This window comes from Diprion similis, chromosome 13, assembly GCF_021155765.1.
Source record: "Diprion similis isolate iyDipSimi1 chromosome 13, iyDipSimi1.1, whole genome shotgun sequence".
Classification (NCBI taxonomy): domain Eukaryota; kingdom Metazoa; phylum Arthropoda; class Insecta; order Hymenoptera; family Diprionidae; genus Diprion; species Diprion similis.
The window spans coordinates 5,918,651-5,935,795 of record NC_060117.1 but is presented as its reverse complement, the minus strand read 5'-3'; the positions used below and the strand labels follow the sequence as shown (position 1 = coordinate 5,935,795).

General features: G+C 38.5%; 2 protein-coding genes across 2 annotated transcripts; both read right to left on the bottom strand.

Moving 5' to 3' along the window:
• Nucleotides 1-4: 4 nt before the first annotated feature.
• On the bottom strand, nucleotides 5-6,978 carry LOC124413824 (integrin alpha-PS5-like). Its single transcript, XM_046894613.1, has 10 exons — nucleotides 6,583-6,978; nucleotides 5,306-5,630; nucleotides 4,285-4,568; nucleotides 3,747-4,200; nucleotides 2,913-3,052; nucleotides 2,241-2,702; nucleotides 1,849-2,009; nucleotides 1,155-1,669; nucleotides 564-859; nucleotides 5-67 (listed from the first exon to the last, which is right to left on the bottom strand). Exons 1-10 carry the CDS (start codon nucleotides 6,976-6,978, stop codon nucleotides 5-7), a joined length of 3,096 nt encoding a protein of 1,031 aa, XP_046750569.1.
• A 1,922-nt stretch (nucleotides 6,979-8,900) lies between these two features.
• On the bottom strand, nucleotides 8,901-16,966 carry LOC124413823 (integrin alpha-PS5-like). The gene is made up of 10 exons (XM_046894612.1): nucleotides 16,561-16,966; nucleotides 14,540-14,800; nucleotides 14,102-14,376; nucleotides 13,564-14,017; nucleotides 12,727-12,866; nucleotides 12,052-12,513; nucleotides 11,660-11,820; nucleotides 10,966-11,480; nucleotides 10,375-10,670; nucleotides 8,901-8,972 (listed from the first exon to the last, which is right to left on the bottom strand). Exons 1-10 carry the CDS (start codon nucleotides 16,964-16,966, stop codon nucleotides 8,901-8,903), a joined length of 3,042 nt encoding a protein of 1,013 aa, XP_046750568.1.
• Nucleotides 16,967-17,145: the final 179 nt, after the last annotated feature.

Here is a 17,145-nt window from a genome sequence, read left to right as displayed (position 1 = left end):
CCTGTTACTGAGTGGCGGGCGATTGTCCCATTGCATTATTGGCTGGACCTGAAGTTCCAGTAGATTCCTGGAATCAGAAGAAAACAATTCGGTTGTTCGGACAGCCAAAAACCTGATTTGTACAAGTTCAGACAGAATGTATAATGACGTGAGATATGAACTCTTATGTCAACGGGGTTGGAAACTGAACGAGGAATTTCTGAGTAGAAATTGTTCACTATTCTCTGTTTTCCATTGAATTTGGTTCAAATCAATCACAACAAATTGAACTTGTCAATTTAAAGGTACATAACTTATGCGACCAAAGATAAGAGATTTCACGAAGAACGGAGTAAATTACTGACGAATGTCTCCCAATTCTGGTTCTTCAGTTAAAGAAGATGAGAAAACAGGTATTTTTGTCGCTGCGTTGATTTTCAGCACTTTGTACACTCGTCGAAAAAACAGAAATGTGATTGTGGCGGTTCTACAACGGCGTGGCATTCGGAAAAAAATATTGTAGCGGTTAAAGTACTGTACAGGAAAACCAAGAATGATTTTAAACTACCGTAACAGCAACTTACATCGGTTTGTTCCTGTAATAGCGCTTTGAGTTCCATCTTCTTGCTTCTCTTGAAGAAGCCGAATTTGAAGAGTCCAAATATGATCAAGATCAGAAGTAACAGAGCCAAAAAAACTGCCAAGGCTAAGATCCATAGAGCTACATGATGTTCAATTTGGGTTCCAGTCAACACTGTTCCAATCATCATTGCGTCGGATGCATTGTTAGTAGTTTGACGATCGATGACGTTGGGCGATGAAATCGCGATACTGCCATTCGTTACGAAGAATATTATGTCTTTCGCTTGGATGACTTCGGCTGAAATTTAAAAATATCGAGATCACGCGAAACTCTCACGTTTACACTTCGAGACGAGCGATTTCATCGGCTCCGTTGGATCTCACAGTAACCCGGCTTTCGTTACAATTATTCGTAATATTTTCACGACGTATGAAAATGATGCTGATGATCAAGATACGTTAATTGAATACTATTTGCCGATGTATACGGAAGTCTGATTATATTATAGCTAAAGACGATACTGCAGAAAAAAAGAAAGATTCATGTAACAAACTTGGGTAAGTCAAAATAGAGGATTATCGTATAAACTTACGCGGAAACTTGGAAAGCATTAACTCGAACGAGAAAGTAACTTCGGCTACCGATTGTGTGCTTTGGAATGGCGCCAACTCGCAGTTTATTGTTGTCGACTTGAACGAAGGATTCGTCGAATTGACGTATATCGTCCTGTTATCGGGGTAACTGCTGAACACTTTGCCCTCGATAACTGAAAACTTGGTGGTCGTTGAAGGAGATTCTTCATTCAGCCACTCAGTTATCGTCGTTGCGTCGACGCTGGATGAGGCGGGTGTTGTGGCTTCGTTTTCTGTCGCATTCTCACAAATCAGTTGATTTCTGTCCAGTTTACCATGTACTTCGCTGATTCTAACGACTTCAATTTTCTCGTCATCATGTATCCAATGCGTCGGAACAGATACGGCGAGTACGATTTTCGTAATTACTGTCCGTCCGTAGTTCCTCACCAGATAAGTGTGTTCAAACGATTTATTCGGTAAATTTTCTACCAGGTCTGTCCGAGCAAATCCGATCGTGTCCATTGTACTTTTTCTGCAAGTAATAAAAAGCATGTTACTTCGTTTGACGCTCTGGAATTCGAAAATTGCAAGCGAACGATTTCAGACAATTGAGGAATCGAGAATGCCGTGGCAGCTGCACCATTAAAAATTGAAGACACTTCTTTGACACGAATATACAGTCAGGGAATAGTTTACAATATCAGTTCTTACCGCGAAATGCCGACATCAATTTCTACTTTACACTCGATCGAATGAGTTGCATTAGCTCTCCCCGAAATATCGTCGCTCTCAGTTGTTGCTTCTGCCGTGAAGTTAAGACTTTTCGTATCCCGTGGAATTCTCGACAGATCCAAGTATATACTTCTAGTTTCCTGCGAATAATTCGACACTCACGTCAATCATGTCACAATGGACACGCGTTGTACGATTAACAATCTAGATTCACCAGCAACATTTTTTTCACGTAAAAATAATCTCCGATACGAATGATATGGACTTTCTAAATCATTCGATTTGGGAGAATTTAGCTGACATTATGATTTAATGCATCTTCCAATTTCATTAGACATATTCCGTGGACAAATCTAATCGTAGTTACTCACCATTGCGTTGGTTCCCAAGGGATTTGCAATTTGACACGTAATTTCCGTGAAATTATCCGTCGCCGTTCTATAAGTACATCCGGTACTGTCAACGACAGTTATTGAAATTGGAATCCGGATCATTGCCTTCGCGTGATATGCTGGCTCGCCGGTGTTGTTCACGTCGACATTCAACGTCAAGGCTGACGGAGAACCAATTACAAACTGGTCAACGGTTTTCAGACCAATTCCCAACTTTGATCGGCAAGTATGGCCATCACGGCCGCACTTAGCTGCCAATGTTACATCATAGTCTGCTCGGAATGTCGAGCGAAGGGGATCGGTTACGACGCAATCGCGACAGAAAAGATCTTCGCCAAGTATCCCGTGCTTTCCAATCCGCAGGATCCCGCTTTTAGTATTTTCGTTAAAAGTCTGGGTCACAGAGAGTTTTATGGCCTGATGACTATTGTCATTCTTCGTCTGAAAATTTATTACATTAATGTTTTCTCCTTTCTCCAAATTTCGATTTTTGTATATTGTATGACAAATATATTAACACTATTTTCAACCTAGTCAAAAATATTTTTGACTGCCATTTGAATGGGATTAGAAAATATTTTCCTTCTCCTGTTATATTAATATATGATCAAACGTTTTATGCTTATTATTCGTGACATCGAAAGTACTCACCACATTGATTACAAATTCCGTACAGTTTTGTATTGAATTTCGCAGCGTATGAACGAAAATATGTCTTGGTTTATTTTCCGTACCAATCACAACTTCTGCTCTTCGATAAACTTCGTCTACCGCCAATTCGTTCTGCACACCTGCGGATAAAAAATAAAGTAAACTCTTAAAATTATTGGCCTTTGATGACTCGGATCACCGCCGACGACTCCGGGGTTGCCCAGGCGCTCGAGCAGCCCTTAGCAATTTTCAGAACTATAAGTACATTGTGTTTAGTATGTTTCGAAGTATTGAGTATTTTTAACGAATGGTTTTGTACTTGTTACTTTCGTAGTTTGTATACAGTAACAAATAATTTAAAAAAACCGGTGCTATAAAAGTAGATGGGTGATCCCATTCCATAGTCTTTTCAACTATAGAACAACCCTCGGGTTTTATAAAAGTCAGCGCCTACGACTCAGACAACGACCGATAATTTTCAGTTGAATTGAATGTTATCAGAGTCGCAAACAGAGTACACGGCAAACCGTACGTGGTAGAAAAGTAGAAACAATTTTTGGACAATAATGAATAAACATTACCGAAAACACGATCAGAAATACTTACAAATGGATTTTCAGAAAATGTTGAATAATGTCAATTTTTGCCAAGTGTCGCGACTCAATGCTATTAAAAGTATATAAGCCGTATCTTTCGATACTGAACAGTCAATGCTTTTCAAACAAACCATGTATCAGGTAGATCCATTGTTAGAAATATTACTTCACTCTGTGCACGCTGCACTTTGAGAATACGTTTTCAAACGAATACCAAGCAGCTTCATTTTATACTCACTCAGTTCTTTTTCCACATATTTTCCCACGTAAGAGGAACACACTCTTATTGTAAAGTTGGGGCGATTCGATTGCAGCGTTATTTGTCGCGTGTCGCTCGTCAGGGTAACTTTCGTAGTAACAACGCGTTTCGATCGGATCAAAGCTACGTGTCCTGACAAATAAGCGCCAACCGCAATATCGGCATATCCGTTGTGGTCGACATCTCTTGGTTCGGAAATCGAAAACCCAAATCCTCTCGTGTTTTCGGGGGCTGAGATTTTTTGACTATATTCGCTCAACAGTCCTGTCCTGCTTCCACGGTATATGAAAACCTTTCCATTTCCGGCGTACGGAGCGCCAATGGCGACGTCTTCGTATCCGTCGAAGTCGACGTCTCCAAGGCAGGTGATCGTCGAGCCGAATCTTCCGAGTGGCGTCTTTCCTTCGAGACGTTTTAAAACCTCAAATGTTCTCTGCGAAAATTCAATCAGACATTGTCAGCATCTATCATCGGCTTCCGCCTAGTCAAGGCACCGCACTAACATCATTCGACTCACATCCAGGCTTCCCTTAAGAACGTAAACTCTTCCTTCGTCTATTCCTTCGTGTCTGGTCCATTGAGGTGCGCCGACGATTAGCTCGTCCGTTTTGTCCCCGTTGACGTCGCAGGACGCCAAAGCGTATCCATAATATTCCCCAGCCTGCTCTCCCGAGCCGATTGAAGTAATGTGACTTGATTTGTATGATAAAACTGAGCCACGAAGTTCTGCATTCCTTGGTGCACCAGTTAGAAAAATGCGTTTACCGCGGTTAAAATAGAAACCCGATGTTACCGCGTATCCTGCAATTTGAAATGGGATTGTTATTTTGTAACGATGCATATCTACTGAACGAATAAGTCCGGTCAATTTAGACATCCAAGGTTACATATATTCCCAACGAGCTGAAAGTTGGTATAATTGTTTAAAACATAATTATAAATAAAATTCGAAAGTTTCCCATTATTCCCGTATTTGAAAAAAATTTTATTCATGGTCAAAGGTAAAAAAAAAATGATTTTTTCGCGATTTTCAGCAAAACGGTAAGTTTTATCATAAAATTACTCCAGACAAAAATTGTAGATCATAAAATTATCTTTAAAATATATATTAGTACTTTTATGCCTAAGAGCCACCGTTTTCGAGATATAACGATTCAAAAAGCTGTAAAAGTTGTAATCGTCATAATATGCATGAGTTCAATTAGCTTGTCTTCCTCCAACCTCAGTTGCTGCTCATCAACATCTTTTACAAATTTTTGAATCGTTATATCTCGAAAACGTTGGCTCTTAGGAAAAAAACTATTAATATATATTTTATAGATAATTTTATGATCTACAATTTTTGTCTGAGGTAATTTTATGATAAAACTTACAGTTTTGCTGAAAATCGCGAAAAACTCATTTTTTTTTTTACCAACTTTCAGCTTGTTGGGAATTTATGTAACCTTGCTCTTGTTTTTTGGTCTAAATTGACCAGACTATAACCTGTATAATCAGATTCTAGACTATTCTGTATCCGGCAATTGTTTTACACGAACCGGCATATGCAGAATACCCCTGCATATCCAATTCCATGGGGTACATAATTCGAATTTTGCCATTCTCGTGTAGAATCTCTGTCAGTATTCCCATTCCCCATTTCCATCCTGGACTACCGATCACAACTTTTCTCTCAGTTTGATCGGGAATGTGAATAGAAACCCCGAATTCGTCATAGTAGGTGCGGCTCTCGTTGGCAGCCAGTATGTGCTGATGCTGAGTAAAACTGTTTTCTTTGGCTGCACGCTCGTAACAAATGCCTTTCATTTTGAAGACTGCTTGGTTAATAGCATTGATTTCATCCAGCCACCTTGGTCCACATACCTGCAATATTAAACAGTCAAGTCACGAATATGCGATTGCAATATGTATTCTAATAAGCTGTGAACAGTTGAGCTTAGTTTGTTTAATCTATGGCTGACAATAAGTAATGAAATATTTTCCTTCTTTTTGACGCAGTAATAATTCATTGCTTGATGGGGTTTTTCCTTCTCCATATATATATATATATATATATATATTATCGGTGCTGGAAAGCATCACCGCATATCCTGCAGTTGTAACCGCAACTTTGACAAAACAGTCTTACTGTACGGAGGAACTGTGAGTTGTATGATGGAATATAAAAAGTGGATTATTACTATCTTAGCTGAAAAAATTGGTCCTTCAGCCATTTTGTTATTAAATCATGGAAGCGAATTGTATACTTAATTATTCTACTAAAAAAATCGTGACACGCAGAATTTTTAATATTTCGGGCTGAAAATTGACCGTTTGTTCTGGGTATTAGAGGTTTCAGGATTCAAAAATATTTTGTCCAATTTTCAAGGATTTCAAGTGCGATGCAAAGATTTCCTCGAATTTCATGTGACTTGAGAGGTTTATTCACGGAAATCGAAGCCATTCAATGTAACCGTAATAATTTCATTGGATTTTAAGGATATCAGTGTAAGATTTTGTGTAAAATTTTCTTAACATCTCAAAGATTCCATGAATTTTTATTGGAAGTTTTCTTTTCATCTTTCATACTTTCACTGTGTATTGAATTTACAAATAGAATAAATTAACTCCACAATTTAATAAATTAAAATCACCTTTTTGTTTATTTCTCATAAATTTTTTGTAGTAAATTCAAGTTAAATACAGTGATAATTTACATCGTTAGGCAAAATTTGCATCCTGATTTCGCAACGTGACAACTCATTTGTACAGTAATTCTGCACTAAATTGACAATAATTATGATTAATAAATAATAAATATTTCGCATCAACATACCACAACGTTTGCATCTGATCGGTCTTCTGTCATCAATGATCCGCCCAGCCAGGTACCCTTGCCAGGTTTAAACGTCCCGTGTTTGAATATCCATTCCTTACATCGTTTGCCAATTTCGCACTTGAAGACAGTCCCGGGTTCTGCAACGTTCGGGTATCCCGTTGAATTGGCTCTTGGTGCTCCAATGAAAATGCACGATTCATTCAAGTGTTTGCTCTGCGGGCTCCAGAGTGCCACAGAATAGCCAAAATAGCTAGATCGAAGTGGGTTCTGGACTTCAGTCGCGTCTTCGTAGAGAATTAAATTTCCGGTGTCGAAACTGAAAGCAGCAGCGGACTGCGAAAGGGCGAAAATTACGATGACAATGTAAAAAGGGCTTCGCCTCGAGGAAAACATCGTTCTCTTTCAATGATTGAAAAACGAATGTGATGCTAAGTACTGAAAAACTTCTGCATTCGAGAAGACATTTTAACTTGAGGTTGATAATAAGCTCAATGAGTCACTTCCTTATATCGCAATATATATGTGGTTATAGTGGTTCAGGAATAAGGATCATGTTTTAGAACGAACTGTCTTTAATGGTACTTTCCAGAGAAATTGTGAACGTCATATCCGGGAATGCAGAAATTAATAGAATATATTGATTCTTTTTTATTCTTTTGCTAACGATTATAAAACAATCGCATATATTTTGCATCTAAATCATCACGTGTGCAGATGTCGTGTCTCGTGTCAGTCACTGTCGGTAGGTACAGATGTTTTCAGTATATCTACACCAAACCACATACAGGGTGTTTCCACTGAATAAGGAAACACCGAGTTATTCCTTGAAAGATTAATCACAATGAAGATTTCTACATTCCAATAATAACGAATGAAAAGATTTAATTGAAAATTTTTTCGATGTAAGTTCTGCTGTGTGAGTTATCTGTCGGTGAACTTCGAAATATTATGTTCTTCTGGTAAGAAAGACGAGGTTTTTGAAAAGTGATGACGATTTTTTTTTTACTCTCGAGGTGATAGAAATGGGGTCAAACTATATTAACCGTAATACACTCGTACTCGTTATGCAGTATTTTTCTAATTGTAAAACGTTATGTATAGTTTCTTAAAAGTGAAATTCAATCTTTCCGCGCAATTTTTCCTCCGCACCTCTATTCGAAATTTTTTTTGCAGTTACATTATTATTATTGTTGTTATTGTTGTTATTTATTATTACGGCAATGCGAAAACACCGGAAAATATTAATACTACTTGTTATCAAATCAAAGATAGATATATTTGAAAAACAATTACAATAAATAAAGGAAAATCAAGAAAATTTTTGCTACCTATAGATGTGACTGTATACCTAGTGGGTCACAGGGGAAGAAAACTGTGAGAAAAAGATTTCCAGGGTGTAAAAACTGTGCGAAAAAACTATCCACACAGTTTTTCCTCCCTAGGGAAGTAAAACGTTTTTTTCCTCCCCGCTTTATTGGTAGCTAAACAGATCTTTCCGTTCAAGTGTGAATAGAAAACAGTAATAATCACTTTTTGTATTACAGAAGTGTGTCGAAAAATCTAGGCATAAATTGGGTATTTTCAAAGGTGAGTAGACATGCAACGTATCAATAATTCAAGAAAGGTATGCACAAAGAGCGTTCAAGTGTGATAAACGAACAAGTTGTTTGGAGAAATTGCACGAACTGGGTGCAGTTTCAGTCAAGAAAAAGAAGGGATTTGACTTCAGGGGGTATTCTGGTCTAGAGATTTGAAAAAATGGATGTTTTTTTTTTGCATATTTTTAAAGTTTAGACCCTCAAAAAAATTCCCTTAAACGGATGTTTCAAAATTCGAATTATTTTCGGAGATACAGCGGATTTACAGACGTAACGAAGTTAGAATTGATCGTTCTGAAGAACTGCGAGCTTTTGCTGTTTCAAAAGAAGGCAGAACAGCTCGGTTAGCAGAATGAACTTCGCAAGACATTGCTTATAAGAAAGAAGAAGGCCCAATGTATGGATCTGAGATCACCGATTAATCCAAAGTGAGTATTAAATATTATTATCTGAGTTATTCTACTGGAACTGTTCCTCAAACTTCAAACGCGTTTTTCTTAAAACTACTTTTTCGAGGTGGTTGTCATGATATCTCAAGTTCTACCTTACCGATTCCTTTGGTATTTGATGAAAATCTTTTCTATATATCTCTCTATCGCTCCTGCCTTATGGATTTTGGAAAATTTTAATTTTATGTATTTTGAAAAAATTCGAAAGGTGAAAAAAAATGTTTTTTTCTATGTCGACGCCATTTTGTGATTTTTTTGTTTTTTTGTTTTAGATCACTACAAGGGTTGGAATCATGTCAACCAGAGAGCACCGTTTTTTTGTAGCCCCTACTTCACCGGCCTGTAATTCGACGGTTATTCAATTTTTTTTTTTTGTTATATATTCTTCAAATATCAATAAAAATTATATAAAAAAATGTATAGTGAAAATGTTTTTCATTTTTGTTTTTTATCCTGGTTTGAAAAATGCCTAAAATTTAAGCTTCTAGACCAGAATACCCTCTTCAACCAGTGATTGAACCAACAAGGGTCTCATCTCACTAATGTCTCTTAATTAGGTTAGGTAGTCTGAATTCGGCGGTGGTCGGACGAGAAGTGCGGCTCGCTCCGTGGTGGCGCTTTCATAAGAAGCGGTTGGCGAATCACCGAGCGTTCAGCAGTCGCTCGGTGACGTCACAGTTCTAGGATTAGCGAATTTCTGACTCTCTTATCCCTTGCTGAACTACACTATATAGTATATAGGGTCGAGACAGGTTTTCTTCACAGATTTTGCTTGAATTCTTACAGTTCTGCATTATCGAAATTTAACGGTATTAGTGTTGCAGATTTTATGATGTATAATATACTTACGTGTGTTTTCGATCGAACTATTCGTGGAAACGTGGGTTGAAAATACCGTTGACGAGGTCACAATATCTGCTGACGCATTCTTAGAATTGTTAACATGGATTTTGGTAATTATTTGCAGTGCGTTCCACGGCAACAAGGCTAATTTTATTTTTTATGAATGATTTCGTTTCTATATAATTCTAAAACTAAAGTCTATTGAGGGAAACGTTTGAATTATAAATTTCTATACGTGAAATATTTTGTGAACGCAGAATTTACATCGTATGCATTACAATGTGAATACACGGACGATAATCATATAAAGAATAGTTTGCTCGAAATACGAGTACCAGTCACTCAATGGCGGATCATTACGGTGTTGTGTGTTTTCGTTGAACCAGCACTCTCTGTAGACTTCTGGAAGTAAAAGAAAATGATTCGGTTTTTCAAACAGCCAAAAATGTGTGTTGCAGAATTTGAAGACAAAATTTATAATTATCTAAGAAATGAACTCTTATGTCAACGGGGTTGAAAACTGACAAAGGAATTCCTGAGTGGAAATTGTTCACTATTTTCTGTTTTCTACTGCTTTTGGTTCAAATCAATCACAACAAATTGAACTTGTCAATTCGGAGGCACATAACTTATAAGAACAAATATGAGAGATTTCACAAAGAACGGAGTATATTACTGACGAATGTCTCCCAATTCTGGTTCTTCGGTTAAAGAAGATGAAAAAACAGGTATTTTTGTCGCTGCGTTAATTTTCAGCACTTTGTACACTCGTCGAAAAAACAGAAATGTGATTGTGGCGGTTCTACAACAGCGTGGCATTCGGAAAAAAATATTGTAGCGGTTAAAGTACTGTACAGGAAAACCAAGAATGATTTTAAACTACCGTAACAGCAACTTACATCGGTTTGTTCCTGTAATAGCGCTTTAAGTTCCATCTTCTTGCTTCTCTTGAAGAAGCCGAATTTGAAGAGTCCAAATATGATCAAGATCAGAAGTAACAGAGCCAAAAAAACTGCCAAGGCTAAGATCCATAGAGCTACATGATGTTCAATTTGGGTTCCAGTCAACACTGTTCCAATCATCATTGCGTCGGATGCATTGTTAGTAGTTTGACGATCGATGACGTTGGGCGATGAAATCGCGATACTGCCATTCGTTACGAAGAATATTATGTCTTTCGCTTGGATGACTTCGGCTGAAATTTAAAAATATCGAGATCACGCGAAACTCTCACGTTTACACTTCGAGACGAGCAATTTCATCGGCTCCGTTGGATCTCACAGTAACCCAGGTTTCGTTACAATTATTCGTAATATTTTCACGACGTATGAAAATGATGCTGATGATCAAGATACGTTAATTGAATACTATTTGCCGATGTATACGGAAGTCTGATTATATTATAGCTAAAGACGATACTGCAGAAAAAAAGAAAGATTCATGTAACAAACTTGGGTAAGTCAAAATAGAGGATTATCGTATAAACTTACGCGGAAACTTGGAAAGCATTAACTCGAACGAGAAAGTAACTTCGGCTACCGATTGTGTGCTTTGGAATGGCGCCAACTCGCAGTTTATTGTTGTCGACTTGAACGAAGGATTCGTCGAATTGACGTATATCGTCCTGTTATCGGGGTAACTGCTGAACACTTTGCCCTCGATAACTGAAAACTTGGTGGTCGTTGAAGGAGATTCTTCATTCAGCCACTCAGTTATCGTCGTTGCGTCGACGCTGGATGAGGCGGGTGTTGTGGCTTCGTTTTCTGTCGCATTCTCACAAATCAGTTGATTTCTGTCCAGTTTACCATGTACTTCGCTGATTCTAACGACTTCAATTTTCTCGTCATCATGTATCCAATGCGTCGGAACAGATACGGCGAGTACGATTTTCGTAATTACTGTCCGTCCGTAGTTCCTCACCAGATAAGTGTGTTCAAACGATCTGTTTGGTAAATTCTTTACTCGGTCTGTCCGAGCAAACCCAATCGTGTCCATCGTACTTTTTCTGCAAGTAATAAAAAGCATGTTACTTCGTTTGACGCTCTGGAATTCGAAAATTGCAAGCGAACGATTTCAGACAATTGAGGAATCGAGAATGCCGTGGCAGCTGCACCATTAAAAATTAAAGACACTTCTTTGACACGAATATACAGTCAGGGAATAGTTTACAATATCAGTTCTTACCGCGAAATGCCGACATCAATTTCTACTTTACACTCGATCGAATGAGTTGCATTAGCTCCCCCCGAAATATCGTCGCTCTCAGTTGTTGCTTCTGCCGTGAAGTTAAGACTTTCCGTATCCCGTGGAATTCTCGACAGATCCAAGTATATACTTCTAGTTTCCTGCGAATAATTCGACACTCACGTCAATCATGTCACAATGGACACGCGTTGTACGATTAACAATCTAGATTTACCAGCAACATTTTTTTCACGTAAAAATAATCTCCGATACCAATGATATGGACTTTCTGGATCATCCGATTTGGGAGAATTTAGCCCTCATCGTTATTTAACGCATCTTCCAATTTCATTAGACATATTCCGTGGACAAATCTAATCGTAGTTACTCACCATTGCGTTGGTTCCCAAGGGATTTGCAATTTGACACGTAATTTCCGTGAAATTATCCGTCGCCGTTCTATAAGTACATCCGGTACTGTCAACGACAGTTATTGAAATTGGAATCCGGATCATTGCCTTCGCGTGATATGCTGGCTCGCCGATGTTGTTCACGTCGACATTCAACGTCAAGGCTGACGGAGAACCAATTACAAACTGGTCAACGGTTTTCAGACCAATTCCCAACTTCGATCGGCAAGTATGGCCATCACGGCCGCACTTAGCTGCCAATGTTACATCATAGTCTGCTCGGAATGTCGAGCGAAGGGGATCGGTTACGACGCAATCGCGACAGAAAAGATCTTCGCCAAGTATCCCGTGCTTTCCAATCCGCAGGATCCCGCTTTTAGTATTTTCGTTAAAAGTCTGGGTCACAGAGAGTTTTATGGCCTGATGACTATTGTCATACTTCGTCTGAAAATTTATTACATTAATGTTTTCACTTTTCTCCAAATTTCGATTTTTATATATTGTATGACAAATATATTAACATTATTTTCAACCTAGTCGAAAACATTTTTGACTGTCATTTGAATGGATTTAAAAAGTATTTTCTGTCCTCTGCTATATTAATATGTATACGTGTGAACGTTTAACGCTTACACTCCTGACATCAAAAGTACTCACCACATTGATTAAAAATGTTGTACAGTTTTGTATTGAATTTCGAAGCGTATGAACGAAAATATGTCTTGGTTTATTTTCCGTAACAGTCACAACTTTTGCTCTTCGATAAACTTCGTCAACCGTCAATTCGGTCTGCACACCTGCGGATAGAAAATAAAGTGAACTCGTCAAATCATTAGCCTTTGATGACTCGGATCACCGGCGACGACTCCGGGGTTGCCCAGGTGCTCGAGCAGCCCTTAGCAATTTTCAGAACTATAAGTACATTGTGTTTAGTATGTTTCGAAGTATTGAGTATTTTTAACGAATGGTTTTATACTTGTGACTTTCGTAGTTTGTATAAAGTAACAGATAATTTTAAAAAACCGGTGCTATAAAAGTAGATGGGTGTGATTCCACTTAATAGTCTTTTCGACTATAGAACAACCCTCGGGTCTTATAAAAGTCGGCGCCTACGACTCAGACCACGACCGACAATTTTCAGTAGAATTGAATGTGATCAAACGCGCAAACAGAGTAAACCGTAAACCGTACGTGGTAGAAAAGTAGAAACAATTTTTGGAGAATAATTAATAAACATTACCGAAAACACGATCAGAGATACTCACAGATGGATTTTCAGAAAATGTTGAATAATGTCAATTTTTGCCAAGTGTCGCGACTCAATGCTATTAAAAGTATATAAGCCGTATCTTTCGATACTGAACAGTCAATGCTTTTTCAAACAAACCATGTATCAGGTAGATCCATTGTTAGAAATATTACTTCACTCTGTGTACGCTGCACTTTGAGAATACGTTTTCAAACGAATACCAAGTAACGTCATTTTATACTCACTCAGTTTTGTTTCCACATATTTTCCCTCGTAAGAGGAACAAACTTCTATTGTAAAGTTGGAGGGATTCGATTGAAGCGTTATTTGTCTCGTGTCGCTCGCCAGGGTAACTTTCGTAGTAACAACGCGTTTCGATCGGATCAAAGCTACGTGTCCAGACAAATAAGCGCCAACCGCAATGTCGGCATATCCGTTGTGGTCGACATCTCTTGGTTCGGAAATCGAAATCCCAAATCCTTTGGTGTTTTCGGGGGCTGAGATTTTTTGACTATATTCGCTCGACAGTCCTGTCCTGCTTCCACGGTATACGAAAACCTTCCCATTTCCGGCGTACGGAGCGCCAATGGCGACGTCTTCGTATCCGTCGAAGTCGACGTCTCCAAGGCAGGTGATTGTCGAGCCGAATCTTCCGCGTGGCGTCTTTCCTTCTAAACGCTTCAAAACCATAAGTGTTCTCTGCGAAAATTTAATCGGACAATGTCAGCATCTATCATCGACTTCCGTCTAGTCCAGGCACCGCACAAACATCATTCGACTCACATCCGGGCTTCCCGTAAGAACGTAAACTCTTCCTTCGTCCACGTCTCTGGTCCATTGTGGTGCGCCGACGAGCAGCTCGTCTCTTCCATCCCCGTTGACGTCACAGGACGCCAAAGCGTATCCGTAATATTCCCCAGCCTGTTCTCCAACGACAGCATCCCTGAACCTCCTGTCAATCAGTAAAACTGAACCATCAAGATACTGGCTCCTTGGAGCACCAGTTGCATAAATGCGAACTCCCTGCTGAAAATAGTCACCCGTCGTTACTGCGTAACCTGAAATAACAAACAAACTAGTTGTATTCTACCAGTCTGAGCACCTTGTGTTGAAAAAATGAGTAAATTACAGACGTTCGTTTTCTTGTCCGAACAACATTTAGATTTCGTATTCATCATTCGATTGTTGGTAAAATTCTGCATATTCAATCACTTTACGAACCAAGATATGAATACTGTTCCAACGGATATTTGAATTTGACGATGGATGTTGGTCTGTGAAACTGGTCATCCATTATTGTCAGTCTTCCTTTTCCAATATTGAATCCTGGGCTACCGATGGTGTAATTTTTTCTCCCCGAATCGTCGGAAAAATGAACAGAAAATCCGAATCCTTCCGAAACGTATATCGACGTGCCAAGATTCATCACACTCTCGTTTATAGTCGGTTTATCCAATTTAGCTGCGCACTGATAACATATACCTTTCATCACGAAAAATTTATCTTCAGTGTTCCCATCCAGCCACCTTGGTGCACATACCTGCAATGTTAAACGACCGAGTTACAAGTGCGCAATTAAATCCTCTAGAAATTTCAACAAACGTAACAATCAACATGTTTCTTTACGCTTTGACAATGAGTTTAACTTATGAAACTTACTGAATGACCATTTATCGCGATAACATGTCACACTATGTTGGGTTGCCTATCAGTGAGGGGAACAAATATCGGTAAAACAGACCTGCCGAGTAACTCGGTAAGTAGGGTGATTTAAGCCCTCGCGAGTCAGTTGAAACTGTCTTTATTGCCAAGGTGGGTGGATTTGGCCAGACAGTTGTTTTGTCGTTTATAACTTATGCTGAAACGTTTAACGATTGCGTTCCGAAGTCACGCTCAAGTGATTATCTGAGTGGACTTGACTAAAATGGTAATGACTCGGTAGGTCTGTTTTACCGATATTCGTCCTCCTAAGCAGTAGGCAACTCAACATACTGCGGCATTTATACGGAGACTTTGTCTCGATGGTTATCGGTCAGAACTTACTTTAAATGTTTACGTATCATTATAACCTTGTTCATAATTTTCCGAAAGGTAATTAGAGTACTTTTAGTTATCGGTTCGAAATATGTTGTAGATTAAATAACGTTTTCTCTTCAATCTAAGGGAAACATCTGCAAAGCATATTTAGTCATGCTGTAATCTACAAACTGCACTGTCTGGAAGAGAGCTATGCTGCAGGATTTATTTAGCTTGGTTACATCACCTAAAGGTGACCGCAATTGACTATAATCCATATATGGATTTATTAGATAACGTATTATTTCGAATATATGAAGTAAAAAAAAAGATACTTTCTAAGTCTTAGTTATAAGCGAATTATTCAGTCTAGCAACCATTTTTCTCGCAAGTGGATACAGATTTATCAATTTCAAACGTTCACGATTCTGGATTAAAGTCGACTGATTTTGAAATTTATAATTATACCGATTTATTTCTATTTTTTCGAGCTTATTGTAGCAGTTGTTTGGGCGCGAAATTCTTAAAACTTGAGAACGTTGATGATAAAAACTCAATTTTTTGATTGGCCTAAATACGTCTAGAACCATCTTAACCTTGGAAGGTGAATAAATATCGGAGACCAAAAAAATTGCGTGTCTCTCATTGTTGTAAATCTATTTTCAGATGTAATGGGGTCTTCATGGATCAATTAGGTATACAATTATTTATTAAATTCTTTGAGGCTCATGTTTGGTTACTTGACTGAGTCTCAAAAATGTGAGGTAGGTATTGCATTAGAAAAATGAAGTAAATGGACAGTGAGTTCTAATACACGACGCGTGAAAAAAATTTTACCATCGACATCGGATCATTCGTGTTCATTGTTCATCAGAAAATTTTCTCTGGGTGTTTCAAGTTAGGGATTCAAACCGATGAAGTAATATTTTCAAATATTTCAAGTATTGTTCGAAGGTTCCTTGGAATTTCATACGGTGTGAAAGATTTCATGGAATTCTAAGGATACCACTGCGTGATTTTTTTTCATCAAAATTGACTAAAATTCAGAATTATTTACCAGATTTTAAACCATCTCAAAGGTTTTAGAGATCCCGATTGATTTGGAAGATATTTCGCTGAGTGGCGAACACCGAATTGCAAAACTGATAACGTTGTATCAAAAAACAAAAATTCATAACAAATAATCCCTCAGGACTGACTAAATTGAGCAAATTCTTCGCATCAACATACCAGAACGTTTGCATCTGTTCGATTTTCGATGACAATTGAACCACCCAGCCAAGAACCGTTTCCGGGTGTATAATTTTTCCAGGTTTCGTATTCGAAGTTCCATTCAGTGCATTTTTTGCCAATTTCACACTTGAAGACCGTTCCGGGTTCATTTGCTTTCGGGTATTTTGGCGAATTGGCTTTCGGCGCTCCAATAAAGATCCACGACTTATCCGAGTTTTCTGTCCCCGAACTCCAGAGTGCCAAAGAAAACCCAAAAAAGCTTGGATGAGACGAGTTCGACTCTACTACGTCTTCGTATAGAATAAAATTTTCGCTATCAAAATTGAAAGCCACGATTCCCGTCGCAATAGCCAGAGTTAAAATGGCTGAGGAAAAAGGGCATTGCCCTGAGAAAAGCATTTTTTCACAGTCACAAATGGGACACCGGATGTGATGCTAAGTATTTTACTCGCCTCATCGAGAGGAGATGAAACACTAACAACGTCTCGGAGATATTTGAGAGGTGATGAACATTGTATCACGTATCCTTCCACGAGGATGTGGTTTGCGATAGCAATGCTTCTTGAGATCAAATATAG